This window comes from Penaeus chinensis, chromosome 4, assembly GCF_019202785.1.
Source record: "Penaeus chinensis breed Huanghai No. 1 chromosome 4, ASM1920278v2, whole genome shotgun sequence".
NCBI lineage: Eukaryota > Metazoa > Arthropoda > Malacostraca > Decapoda > Penaeidae > Penaeus > Penaeus chinensis.
In genome coordinates this window covers 160,001-172,500 of record NC_061822.1, presented here as the reverse complement: position 1 = coordinate 172,500, position 12,500 = coordinate 160,001, and the positions used below count along the sequence as shown (strand labels likewise).

At 34.6% G+C, this 12,500-nt stretch overlaps 1 protein-coding gene and 1 long non-coding RNA gene across 2 annotated transcripts in view; both read left to right on the top strand.

Moving 5' to 3' along the window:
• Window positions 1–8,801, top strand: part of LOC125025059 (serine/threonine-protein kinase PAK 1-like) — a 24,564-nt gene extending 15,763 nt beyond the window's left edge. The window contains exons 2-11 of the mRNA XM_047612942.1: window positions 317–476; window positions 740–870; window positions 1,156–1,364; window positions 1,622–1,765; window positions 2,290–2,476; window positions 3,437–3,525; window positions 4,636–4,739; window positions 5,157–5,318; window positions 6,990–7,162; window positions 7,619–8,801. Coding sequence (XP_047468898.1) covers window positions 317–476; window positions 740–870; window positions 1,156–1,364; window positions 1,622–1,765; window positions 2,290–2,476; window positions 3,437–3,525; window positions 4,636–4,739; window positions 5,157–5,318; window positions 6,990–7,162; window positions 7,619–7,702 — 1,443 coding nt within the window. The 3' untranslated portion in view covers window positions 7,703–8,801. The remainder of the gene's footprint in view (window positions 1–316; window positions 477–739; window positions 871–1,155; window positions 1,365–1,621; window positions 1,766–2,289; window positions 2,477–3,436; window positions 3,526–4,635; window positions 4,740–5,156; window positions 5,319–6,989; window positions 7,163–7,618) is intronic.
• Window positions 8,802–11,746: 2,945 nt separating this feature from the next.
• Window positions 11,747–12,500, top strand: part of LOC125024957 — a 3,169-nt gene continuing 2,415 nt past the window's right edge. The window contains exon 1 of the long non-coding RNA XR_007114866.1: window positions 11,747–12,500. This exon is cut by the window's right edge and continues 1,993 nt beyond it. This is a non-coding gene — a long non-coding RNA (uncharacterized LOC125024957).

Below are 12,500 nucleotides of genomic sequence, written 5' to 3'. Positions count from 1 at the left end.
CACAGTTGTTTGTCTGCACTAGAACTGTTTGTGTGTCTTTCTCTATTTATATTATTCCAGTCTTCTCACAAATTTCTCAAATATATTGTGTTTATGATCTTACAAGCTAATTTTTATGTTCAAACTATACACGCATCTAAACTAACTGGTGCTACATTATGTTAATATGACTGGTATTTTGCTTATGCCTAAAATGTTGTGTGAAGAAATTATTAAACCAGCTTAGTTTGGATGAAAATGTACTTTTCTCTTTTTTTTTGTGTGTAAACTCATGTGACATTGATAAAACAGTGATTGATGTTTTGTTCTTCTGCAGGGCATGCCCGATTCATGGACTAAGCTACTCTCCATGTCCAACATTAGCAAACAAGAACAGAAGAATAATCCTCAGGCAGTACTGGATGTGCTCAATTACTATGATGCATCCACCAAAGAACATCAAACGAGCAAATTCATGACTGTTGCGAAAACCGTGGGTAAGGATGATAAAATTGACGTCTTTTTATGTTTTTTCGGGTGGCGATCTTATACAGTTGGTCTGTTACACATGAACACTTTAATATGGTAACAGTTTATGGTTCCTTGAAATATGTTGTATATTTTTTAATGGTGGAATGAAAAAAAGCACTTCCCATAGAAGTTTAATTTGTGAGTAAATATTTTTACTCAAATTAAATTGCCATTCTGCAAATAGAACATCATCTGACATCAATGATAATGTGTTTTATCAAATTACCAGACCCATCGCCTAGACCTAGCTACCAGGGTAGTGTTAACATCTCAAGTTACCCGGCAACTCCTTCGCCACACAAGATCTCAGATGCTTCATCAGGATCGCCATCAACTCCCGAAACGTGCTCAGAAGTCAGTGTAAGTTTTATGCAGAAAGATCCCTTGGTGAAATTGCAGTATTTGATAGATGGAACAGTTGGGGGTTGTTATGTTGTGAGTTTTTGTGTTGAAACATATGTAATAATGATGTTAAGTTAGGAAGGATCATAGTAGTCATTTTATGTAGACTTTTTTTAATGATCAAGACTATACCAAATATTGTCATGTAAGAGTAAAATGTAATATTCTCATGTGGACTAAAAACAAACCCACCTGCACTGTCATGTGTCCTTTTAAAAAACTTCCATTGCCCTGTCCACTCAGGTTCCAGAAGAGGAAGAGGAGGAACCACCACCTCCGCCAGTAGCCACGAGACCAGAACGTACAAAATCCATATACACAAAACCGGTAGAAGATGAGGCAAATGCAAATGGTGCTCCTTTGGATAGTAACCGCAACCCCCAGGCAACTCCCATTGTTGCACCACCGAATGCTGTGCCTGCAGTGCCACCCACCAATACAACTACTACAAGGTGTGTTGGGATCAAGGGAGGATCTTAGTGATATTTGTGTATGGAGCATTTTTTGGAGCAAATTTTATATTTGTAATTTCAAAAACCTATATTGTGTGATTTTATGACTTGCAGTTTAGAATGTTAATATATTTCCTCTTATTCATATACAAAGAAAAGTTGTAAAATTAACGTATGAACCTAGTGAAAATTGATTGATAATAAGTCTGTATTAGTTTTTTCTGACCCAAATGTTTGATAATGTTTACTGTTTTCAGTGCTAGCACAGCAATAGAAAGGACAGCTGAGAAACAGAAGAAGAAAAAGATGAGCGATGAAGAAATTTTAGAGCGTTTAAGAGCTATAGTGTCTGTAGGCGATCCAAACAGAAAATACACGAAAATGGAGAAAATTGGACAAGGGTATGGTTTTGTATTTTATTTGAAAAGTTTCAAGTAGATTTAGTGTGCACAGCAGGAAGTAGAATCAGAACTGAAATGGTTGAAAGCTAATTTGAACATGAAGTGAAAATTGTAATTTAGAAATTATATGAAGGTATGTTTTATGTATTTATTTATGTTACATGAAAACAAATATTTTATTATAGTACAGTAGTAACTGCATAATACAGAAGGAGTAAATGAGGACATAAATGGATTCATGGAACCATATATGTTTGGGGAATACACAGTGATAATGTGAATGACAATTTTGCTTTCTGGAAGATTACTTGTTCATCTTCATTAATTGATTTTAAGATAGCAGAAATATAAAAGGTATTATCACTGAAGTAGCCATAGTCTCAAAGAAGGAAAAAGTGTAGAACATGTGATTTTGACTTTTTGTGATATTGACTGCAAATACAGTGAGAATTTATCGATGTTACTTTTTTATTTATTTATTTATTTATTTATTTATTTACATGATTATTATTTTTTTCTTCCAGGGCTTCTGGTACTGTTTATACTGCAATAGAAACTGCGACAGGAGTGGAGGTAGCCATTAAGCAGATGAATCTGTCTCAGCAACCTAAAAAGGAACTAATAATCAATGAAATTATGGTCATGCGTGAAAACAAGCATCCCAATGTAGTTAACTACTTGGACTCTTATCTTGTGAGCGAGGAACTCTGGGTGAGTGATACGTTACTGGTGGCAGCCTTCCTCATGTATGTCATGTTCTTTACACTCTAGGCATTCTTCTCCATAATTTTGTGTGCACTTCTAAGGATCCCTGTTTTTCAGATTTTTAACCCAATATTGCTGGGAAAATGCTGTGTCCATTTTAGAATTTCTTGTGAAATGTGTCTGCACATAGATGGCTCTGCTAGTGCTTATCCACAGAGGAGTCAGTTAACTAATGCTATGAATATTGATGGTTTTATTTTTATTGTAGTCATTATGGTTACTAAATGTTATTGATATTAGTAACAGCAATATAAGATAACATCAAGTATTTTCAAGAATCAAGGAAAAGATTAAACAGGTGAGACAGGTAGTACTCATAATTGGCTTATTGGTGACTTAAGTACAAGCTCTCTATGTGTAAGAACAATTCATAAAATAAACTCAGAATGGGTATGGCATTTATGTACATGCCATGGTTTTGGGATAATGAAAAATGAAATATAGAGAGTATAGAAGGCACATCATAATGTACCAGACTATAGACTTTGTGTCATATGTTGTATCTTGCATAGTTTTGTGGATTGGCCATACAAAAGTACTTGACAGTTGTAATGATTGTGGAAATATGCTTTTTTTATAAATAATATTGATAATGATCTACTAGTCACTTTGTTGTAAATGGTCTGTTCTAAGACTTCTTCAAGGAAGATTCTGTGAAAATCACTTCTGCTCAGACAAGTTCAAAATCCTTCACCACCTGTTTGAAAAATATGATAAAAATTGCCTAGCCTGGCTAGTTATTGAAATGCTTTTGATCCATTTTCATACACATGCTATTGGGGAACTTATCTTCATTCAGCAGTACAGAACATGACTTTGTAATTGCCTAAAAAATTGTGGTGTTTACATCATGGTGTTAAGGAAGTGATATGTTAATAACTAAGGATTATTTGGTATTCATGACAGGTTGTTATGGAGTACCTCCCTGGAGGTTCCTTAACAGATGTCGTCACAGAAACTTGTATGGATGAGGGTCAGATTGCAGCTGTCTGTAGGTGAGTTTCTTCAAATATATTTTCTGTGTTACAAATTATCCTTTTGATTTTTACTTGGTGCTGATGAGTAACATAAGTAGCATAATAGAAATAACTGTTGTGTAGGCATTAAACTGTTTGAACATCCATCTCTCTCTCCATATCTCAAAAGTATTTTCTTTATGATATGAGAAATTAATATTTCAAGTTAGATTTCTCACAAAAATTGAGGATTGAAAGTTGCACAACCATGTTTTGAAGCATCATGCAGTCTTCCATTCATAACTTTAGAATATTTCATAGAGTATTTGGAATTTTTTAACCCATATCTGCCGGGCCACACCTATAGCTGTCATAACAAACTGGCTCATCATGCTGGGTATGGCTATAGGCATCGCAATGCCCTAGAGCAAGTCAAGTGGAAAGTTCCACTACATGTAGCGAACTCCCGGGCCAAACAGCAGAACGGTTGCCAGAAATCACTGGAGTCAGTGACGACCAGAGTTTGCTGATACTGTCAGTGATGGGTTAAAAAAGTTCAAATAAATGTTTGTTTATCAAATATTTAATCACAGTCCTGAAAGAGATTACTGGACTTTTTTTTTATTAAAGACACTGTTGGTGAAAGATACCATGAATGCATGACTGTATGATGTAGGGCAGTCTTGTATACAAGAATGATAGATATCTGGAAAGATACAATCATAATCATCATTTTTTCTTTCTCTCTGTCTCTCTCCCTCTTTCTTCCAAAAGATGACTATGCCTGCTTAAGATCAGTTTATTGATCAAATTTTATTGAAAATCAGAACCACAAGTGATTACATTTTCATAGTATATTACTCTCCTTTGCTTTTTTTCATCTTTAGAACATAAACATTATGAGACCTTGTGTGTTCTTTCCCCACTATTACATGCTGGTGTTTGTTGTATGTTTTATGTTTACCATGAACATTATTGTTTCATTGAAATTCACTTTCCCACCTCTCTTATGAAAGAAGAATGCACATATATTTATTGTTGAAATTCTAAAAAGAGTTTGTTTGATGTATAGCATGAACATTAATGTGTCGTGGAAATTAACCTTACTCCCTATCTGGAGAAGAGTTAATATTATTTCATGTATTTCAGGGAGGTTCTACAAGCTTTGGAGTTCCTGCACGTTAATCAGGTCATACATCGAGACATTAAATCAGATAATATTCTATTAGGCATGGATGGAAGTGTCAAGCTCAGTAAGTACTGTGATTGGAACCGTCTAATTGCAATTTTTTCTTTGTCTCTGTTATATGTCAAGGAGAAGTGGTATGGCTTCTTGTTTGATTCAAGTGCCATTCTACATTGAATCATCCTCCTTATATCTGTTATGCTTTTTAGGACAGGGATGATTATGTAAAATTCTAAAGAGGAAATTTCTGAATTTTTTTTTACCTGCAAGGGAAATTAGTTTGTCTACATTACATTTTTTTAAAAATATATAAAACTAAAACTACAGATATGGTTGTAAAAGAGTAAGTAGTTGAGAGAACAAATTAATATTGCTCTGTTATTTTTAATGCATTGATATTTAATTATTTTCTATATTCATAGAAATCTCTTTACTATTCCCGATATGAACACAATGCTTAAACCTTTGAACCTCTCCTCTCCAGCTGACTTTGGTTTTTGTGCACAAATATCACCGGAGCAAAACAAAAGGACTACCATGGTTGGGACACCATACTGGATGGCCCCTGAGGTGGTGACGCGAAAACAGTACGGACCAAAAGTTGATATATGGTCGCTTGGAATTATGGCTATTGAAATGATTGAAGGTATGCATGAGTGTATATAATTTCTTGTATATAAAATGTAGGTCCTTTTTTTTTTTTTTTTCTTCTCTTCTCTTAATCATAGAATATACATGTGGGAAAAGCTTGATAAGAAGATGAATTTTTAGGTCTGTAGGAAAATAATTGTTTGGTTGCCGTAGTAAATGAAAAAAAAGTGTTTTTTTCAGTTTATTTTGCTAGATATATTTTTTAGAGTAAATAATTTTCAATTGTTATTTACATATTAACACTTAATTACTCAATACAATTATGCACATTAGCTCTACTTCAGTTAGGATGTTAATGCAATAACTTTTGCTGAGATAAGTATTTTTTTAGCTTTTTTTCTATATCTTAAAATGTATTAAAGCCTGTAATGGAAACTTATATTAGATGTTAATTTACTGGTCTAACATTTTTTCCTTTTGTAGTATCTTACAATCCTCTAGTTACATATGGTAATATAGGCAGAATTACTGTAAGTGTTGGTGCAGTTTTTAGCAGCTGTACTATTTCTTGAGAACTGCAAAACAGACTAGCAAGTGATTTTTTGCTTTCTTACCTAACCCATTCACCGCGGGTAAAATTTCACTGCTAGAGTTTGGCAAACAGGAACATGAGTGTGCACTGCTTATGGCAATTGTCCACCTCCTGGCTGAGCTCCCAGGGCACCATCCCAGCCACTGGGATGTAGGCTCGTAAAGTGATTAGATGTTACCAAGCATCAGGGAATTTTTCATTCATGGATGTGAATGAGTTAATAACCAATATTCATGTGATTTAATGTCTGAAAAAGTAAGTTTAGTAACCAGGGGATAGCTAGGAGTGCAACCAAAAATATATTGGAAGTTGAGCCGTATTCATAGCGACAAATGTAGACAAGGTACGAATGAGAATCATTATTTTCACAATACCGATTTCAAATATATCTCTGTTAGAAATATGTGGAAGTATCAGGTTATTTTTGAGATACAATAGCAAGTAATCTGCTTTGTATAACCCACTCACACTGGATGACTTCTAATCCCCTGAACTGCTGAACTGGGCCCAAATGCCAGGTGATAAGTAGCCATTCTTGTGCAGTTAAGGCTGCTCTGTTTAGCTTGTATGTGCTCAACAGTTATTTGCATGGTTGACCCTGATCTCAGTCATTAGGGAGATCCAACTCTTCTCTAGTAGACTTAGTCTTGTTTTTTAGCCTGATTTCTTAAAACATTAAGCAACCAGATGTATAGAGAGATTGATAGATGTATTTATCCCACACTTAATTTTTTTACTCAAATGGGTGACAGCACATGAAATCTGGCTCTGCTTGGTGTGGTGCAGGGAATCCTGTCATGAATTGGTTAAGAAGACAATACATTACATGCCCCCTCTTCCCCCTGCATATGGTGTATGATGCTAGAAAATGATGAATTTAAACCACTGAAACACACTGATGCACAAAAAAGGGAAATAGCAATGGAGCAATTAGCTACATGTATGTTTGCAGCTTGCATCCAGTGTTGCAACAGTTCTGTCCATAGCCAGATTTTGTCCGTTGCCTCCAATATACTGTAATTGGAGGACTGTAAGACTAAGGTTTAAGTGTACTTTGTAGATAGAGTGTGAACATTTGTTTGTTCAAGTAGACTGTGTATGCACTGGACTAAATGACTGGATCCATTTCAACAGGAGAACCACCGTACTTGAATGAAAATCCTCTGAGAGCTCTGTACCTGATAGCCACAAATGGTAAGCCCGAAATCAAGGAGCGGGAAAAGTTGTCTCACGTATTTCAGGATTTCCTTGACCAATGCCTAGAAGTTGAAGTTGAAAAGAGATCGACTGCTAATCATCTTCTAAAGGTAAGTTGGTCAACTTGAGTTTCTTTATAATTATGGTATAATATTATTTGGCAATTTGAAAGTTCTTTACAATCACTGATGTGAAAATGAAGCATTTTGACCTTTCCTTTTCCCCACATTGTTTTTGAAAGAGACATATGAAAGAAACCTAGTCAGACTCTGTGACTGGTATTTAGATGTGATAATAGCTTCCCTGCTTTCATTGTCTTTTATTAGGAGGATATATATATTATAGTGAGGGCTATGCTAATTGATGAAGGGAATAGATTTCCAGATGGTTAACTCTAGGAAAGAAACAAACTAAAGTAAGGCTTATATAGTATAGCAGAAGAAATTTGGAAACTACACTTTTTGTTGAAAAGAAGCCTAACATGCTAAATTTTTTGTGTTAAATGTGGGTAATTTTCTGTTGTACAGCATCCATTCTTAAATACTCAACATTTTTCTCCTTTTCAGCATCCATTTTTAAAGCTGGCAAGACCTCTCTCAAGCCTCCACCCTCTCATTGTGGCAGCCAAAGAAGCCGCCAAGAGCCATTAGTGACGATTCTCAACTAGCAGTGTTATTGTGATGCAGTCCTCCTAGTGCCCATTGATACCCTGTTTGCATAGTTATTTGCTGGCAGCTAGAAGAAAGCAATCGAGCATCTTGTTGCAGGCAGTGGATATATTTGTTATACTCTTCAAATACTGGCTGTGAGCAAGAGCAACCCCCATGCTACACCAGCCCAGTATCTTGTTAGCAATGCAGTGAACCTTTCCGTGCTAGGTGTATTCACTTCTTATTCAGTAAGAATTTCCATTTCGCAGTGTGCGTGGATAAGAATTGTGCTCAGTCTTGTCGCAGTTAATGACATGACAGCTTCTCCCAGATGACCGATATAAATTGCATGGTGAGGAAAAGCAAGGGTGGGATTATTCTAAGAAGTTTGGTATGGCGTGAAGAAATGAGAAATTATCATTATTGTTATTATTTTTATTATTATTATATCCATTATTTCTATTATTCATTTGATAATTATTTTCAGTAATACAAACGGTAAAATCCCAATGATATTACCACTAATATTATCTTTGTTCATAGGCATGATTAGGAAGGTAGTAGATATGGTAGCACTGATATTGCCAAATGGAAACTGTGGGGTGTTTATACCCGACAGTACAGTATACTCATATAATTAATTGAGTTCCATGAAAGAAACATTTTTGACAGTTTTTTTTTTTTTTTTTTTTTTTTTTTTTTTTTTTTTTCTTCTCCAGAGTAAAAAAGGCAGAAAGGAAGAGAGATTGCGAGAGTGAATGAGTGAGCAAAAAAAAAAAAAAGAGGTGATAAAAGTATTTCATAAGTTACCTTCTTTCACCATATCCCAGATTGTGTAAAATGAGGCATTCAGCAGTTTTAGCCAGAACCCCTTGCAGTGCTTTGACAGGTAGCTGCCTTTTCTTCTTTTTCATCTTCTCTTTCACCTGTTCTTCTCATATTTTTAGATATTATAGCAGGAGGACGGTACAGTGGTAATATATATTTATGTATGGATGTTTACATATGCATATACACTTACACTTACACTTACACTTACACTTACACTTACACTTACACTTACACTTACACTTACACTTACACTTACACTTACACTTACACTTACACTTACACTTACACTTACACTTACACTTACACTTACACTTACACTTACACTTAGACATACACATACACTTACACTTACACTTACACTTACACTTACACTTACACTTACACTTACACTTACACTTACACTTACACTTACACTTACACTTACACTTACACTTACACTTACACTTACACTTACACTTACACTTACACTTACACTTACACTTACACTTACACTTACACTTACACTTACACTTACACTTACACTTACACTTACACTTACACTTACACTTACACTTACACTTACACTTACACTTACACTTACACTTACACTTACACTTACACTTACACTTACACTTACACTTACACTTACACTTACACTTACACTTACACTTACACTTACACTTACACTTACACTTACACTTACACTTACACTTACACTTACACTTACACTTACACTTACACTTACACTTACACTTACACTTACACTTACACTTACACTTACACTTACACTTACACTTACACTTACACTTACACTTACACTTACACTTACACTTACACTTACACTTACACTTACACTTACACTTACACTTACACTTACACTTACACTTACACTTACACTTACACTTACACTTACACTTACACTTACACTTACACTTACACTTACACTTACACTTACACTTACACTTACACTTACACTTACACTTACACTTACACTTACACTTACACTTACACTTACACTTACACTTACACTTACACTTACACTTACACTTACACTTACACTTACACTTACACTTACACTTACACTTACACTTACACTTACACTTACACTTACACTTACACTTACACTTACACTTACACTTACACTTACACTTACACTTACACTTACACTTACACTTACACTTACACTTACACTTACACTTACACTTACACTTACACTTACACTTACACTTACACTTACACTTACACTTACACTTACACTTACACTTACACTTACACTTACACTTACACTTACACTTACACTTACACTTACACTTACACTTACACTTACACTTACACTTACACTTACACTTACACTTACACTTACACTTACACTTACACTTACACTTACACTTACACTTACACTTACACTTACACTTACACTTACACTTACACTTACACTTACACTTACACTTACACTTACACTTACACTTACACTTACACTTACACTTACACTTACACTTACACTTACACTTACACTTACACTTACACTTACACTTACACTTACACTTACACTTACACTTACACTTACACTTACACTTACACTTACACTTACACTTACACTTACACTTACACTTACACTTACACTTACACTTACACTTACACTTACACTTACACTTACACTTACACTTACACTTACACTTACACTTACACTTACACTTACACTTACACTTACACTTACACTTACACTTACACTTACACTTACACTTACACTTACACTTACACTTACACTTACACTTACACTTACACTTACACTTACACTTACACTTACACTTACACTTACACTTACACTTACACTTACACTTACACTTACACTTACACTTACACTTACACTTACACTTACACTTACACTTACACTTACACTTACACTTACACTTACACTTACACTTACACTTACACTTACACTTACACTTACACTTACACTTACACTTACACTTACACTTACACTTACACTTACACTTACACTTACACTTACACTTACACTTACACTTACACTTACACTTACACTTACACTTACACTTACACTTACACTTACACTTACACTTACACTTACACTTACACTTACACTTACACTTACACTTACACTTACACTTACACTTACACTTACACTTACACTTACACTTACACTTACACTTACACTTACACTTACACTTACACTTACACTTACACTTACACTTACACTTACACTTACACTTACACTTACACTTACACTTACACTTACACTTACACTTACACTTACACTTACACTTACACTTACACTTACACTTACACTTACACTTACACTTACACTTACACTTACACTTACACTTACACTTACACTTACACTTACACTTACACTTACACTTACACTTACACTTACACTTACACTTACACTTACACTTACACTTACACTTACACTTACACTTACACTTACACTTACACTTACACTTACACTTACACTTACACTTACACTTACACTTACACTTACACTTACACTTACACTTACACTTACACTTACACTTACACTTACACTTACACTTACACTTACACTTACACTTACACTTACACTTACACTTACACTTACACTTACACTTACACTTACACTTACACTTACACTTACACTTACACTTACACTTACACTTACACTTACACTTACACTTACACTTACACTTACACTTACACTTACACTTACACTTACACTTACACTTACACTTACACTTACACTTACACTTACACTTACACTTACACTTACACTTACACTTACACTTACACTTACACTTACACTTACACTTACACTTACACTTACACTTACACTTACACTTACACTTACACTTACACTTACACTTACACTTACACTTACACTTACACTTACACTTACACTTACACTTACACTTACACTTACACTTACACTTACACTTACACTTACACTTACACTTACACTTACACTTACACTTACACTTACACTTACACTTACACTTACACTTACACTTACACTTACACTTACACTTACACTTACACTTACACTTACACTTACACTTACACTTACACTTACACTTACACTTACACTTACACTTACACTTACACTTACACTTACACTTACACTTACACTTACACTTACACTTACACTTACACTTACACTTACACTTACACTTACACTTACACTTACACTTACACTTACACTTACACTTACACTTACACTTACACTTACACTTACACTTACACTTACACTAGGGGATGTAGCAGTGTATCAACTCGTGTTTCCATCATTAAAATAACTTGCAACTGGTACTACCTATCTTAAGGAATGCAATCTTGTCCTGTGGTCCTGATCAGTTTGTAATACACACGTGAAAGGTGCCATATAAAAACGGCTGCTGCCTTCATAGGATTGGAGAACGTGTTGATTGACAGAACAAGAGGGAAAGTGTTTCAACTCTTGAAAATTATTGCTTTTGTATTACTCACTTTGCTAGAATGTAATTGGTTAAAAGCGTGTATACTTGGTTCACATCACTTGATGTTTTGTTTGCTTTACTCTCTACGTTTATTATGCATTCATTCCAAAATGAATCAGCTGATTCTTTTCTCTGTTGATTGTGAATGAGGATGTGAAGGCATTTACTTGTACTTAGTCGCATTATTTACAGAAATGAAATGGGTTTGTTTTAGGTAATTACGCATATTTGGGAGTGAAGTGAAAAATATGCATTATGTTATTTATATGCCTGCAACTTGAAGCTCTTAGTGGATAGTTGAGAGACTTGGATGTTGATGTGTTTTTAAGTCTATAAGGCTCAAGTTGAGCTTGGCTGATTCTTGACATTGCTGTTTGTGTTTTGCTTGATGAGTGCCTAAACGAGTTCCAAAGTTCAATTAAATTTCTACATTTCAGTGCTTTTATTGAAACTAATGTAAGTGAATAAAGCTTTGACTTTTCATCTTTCCCTTCAGAAATATGCCAGTGGCTTACATA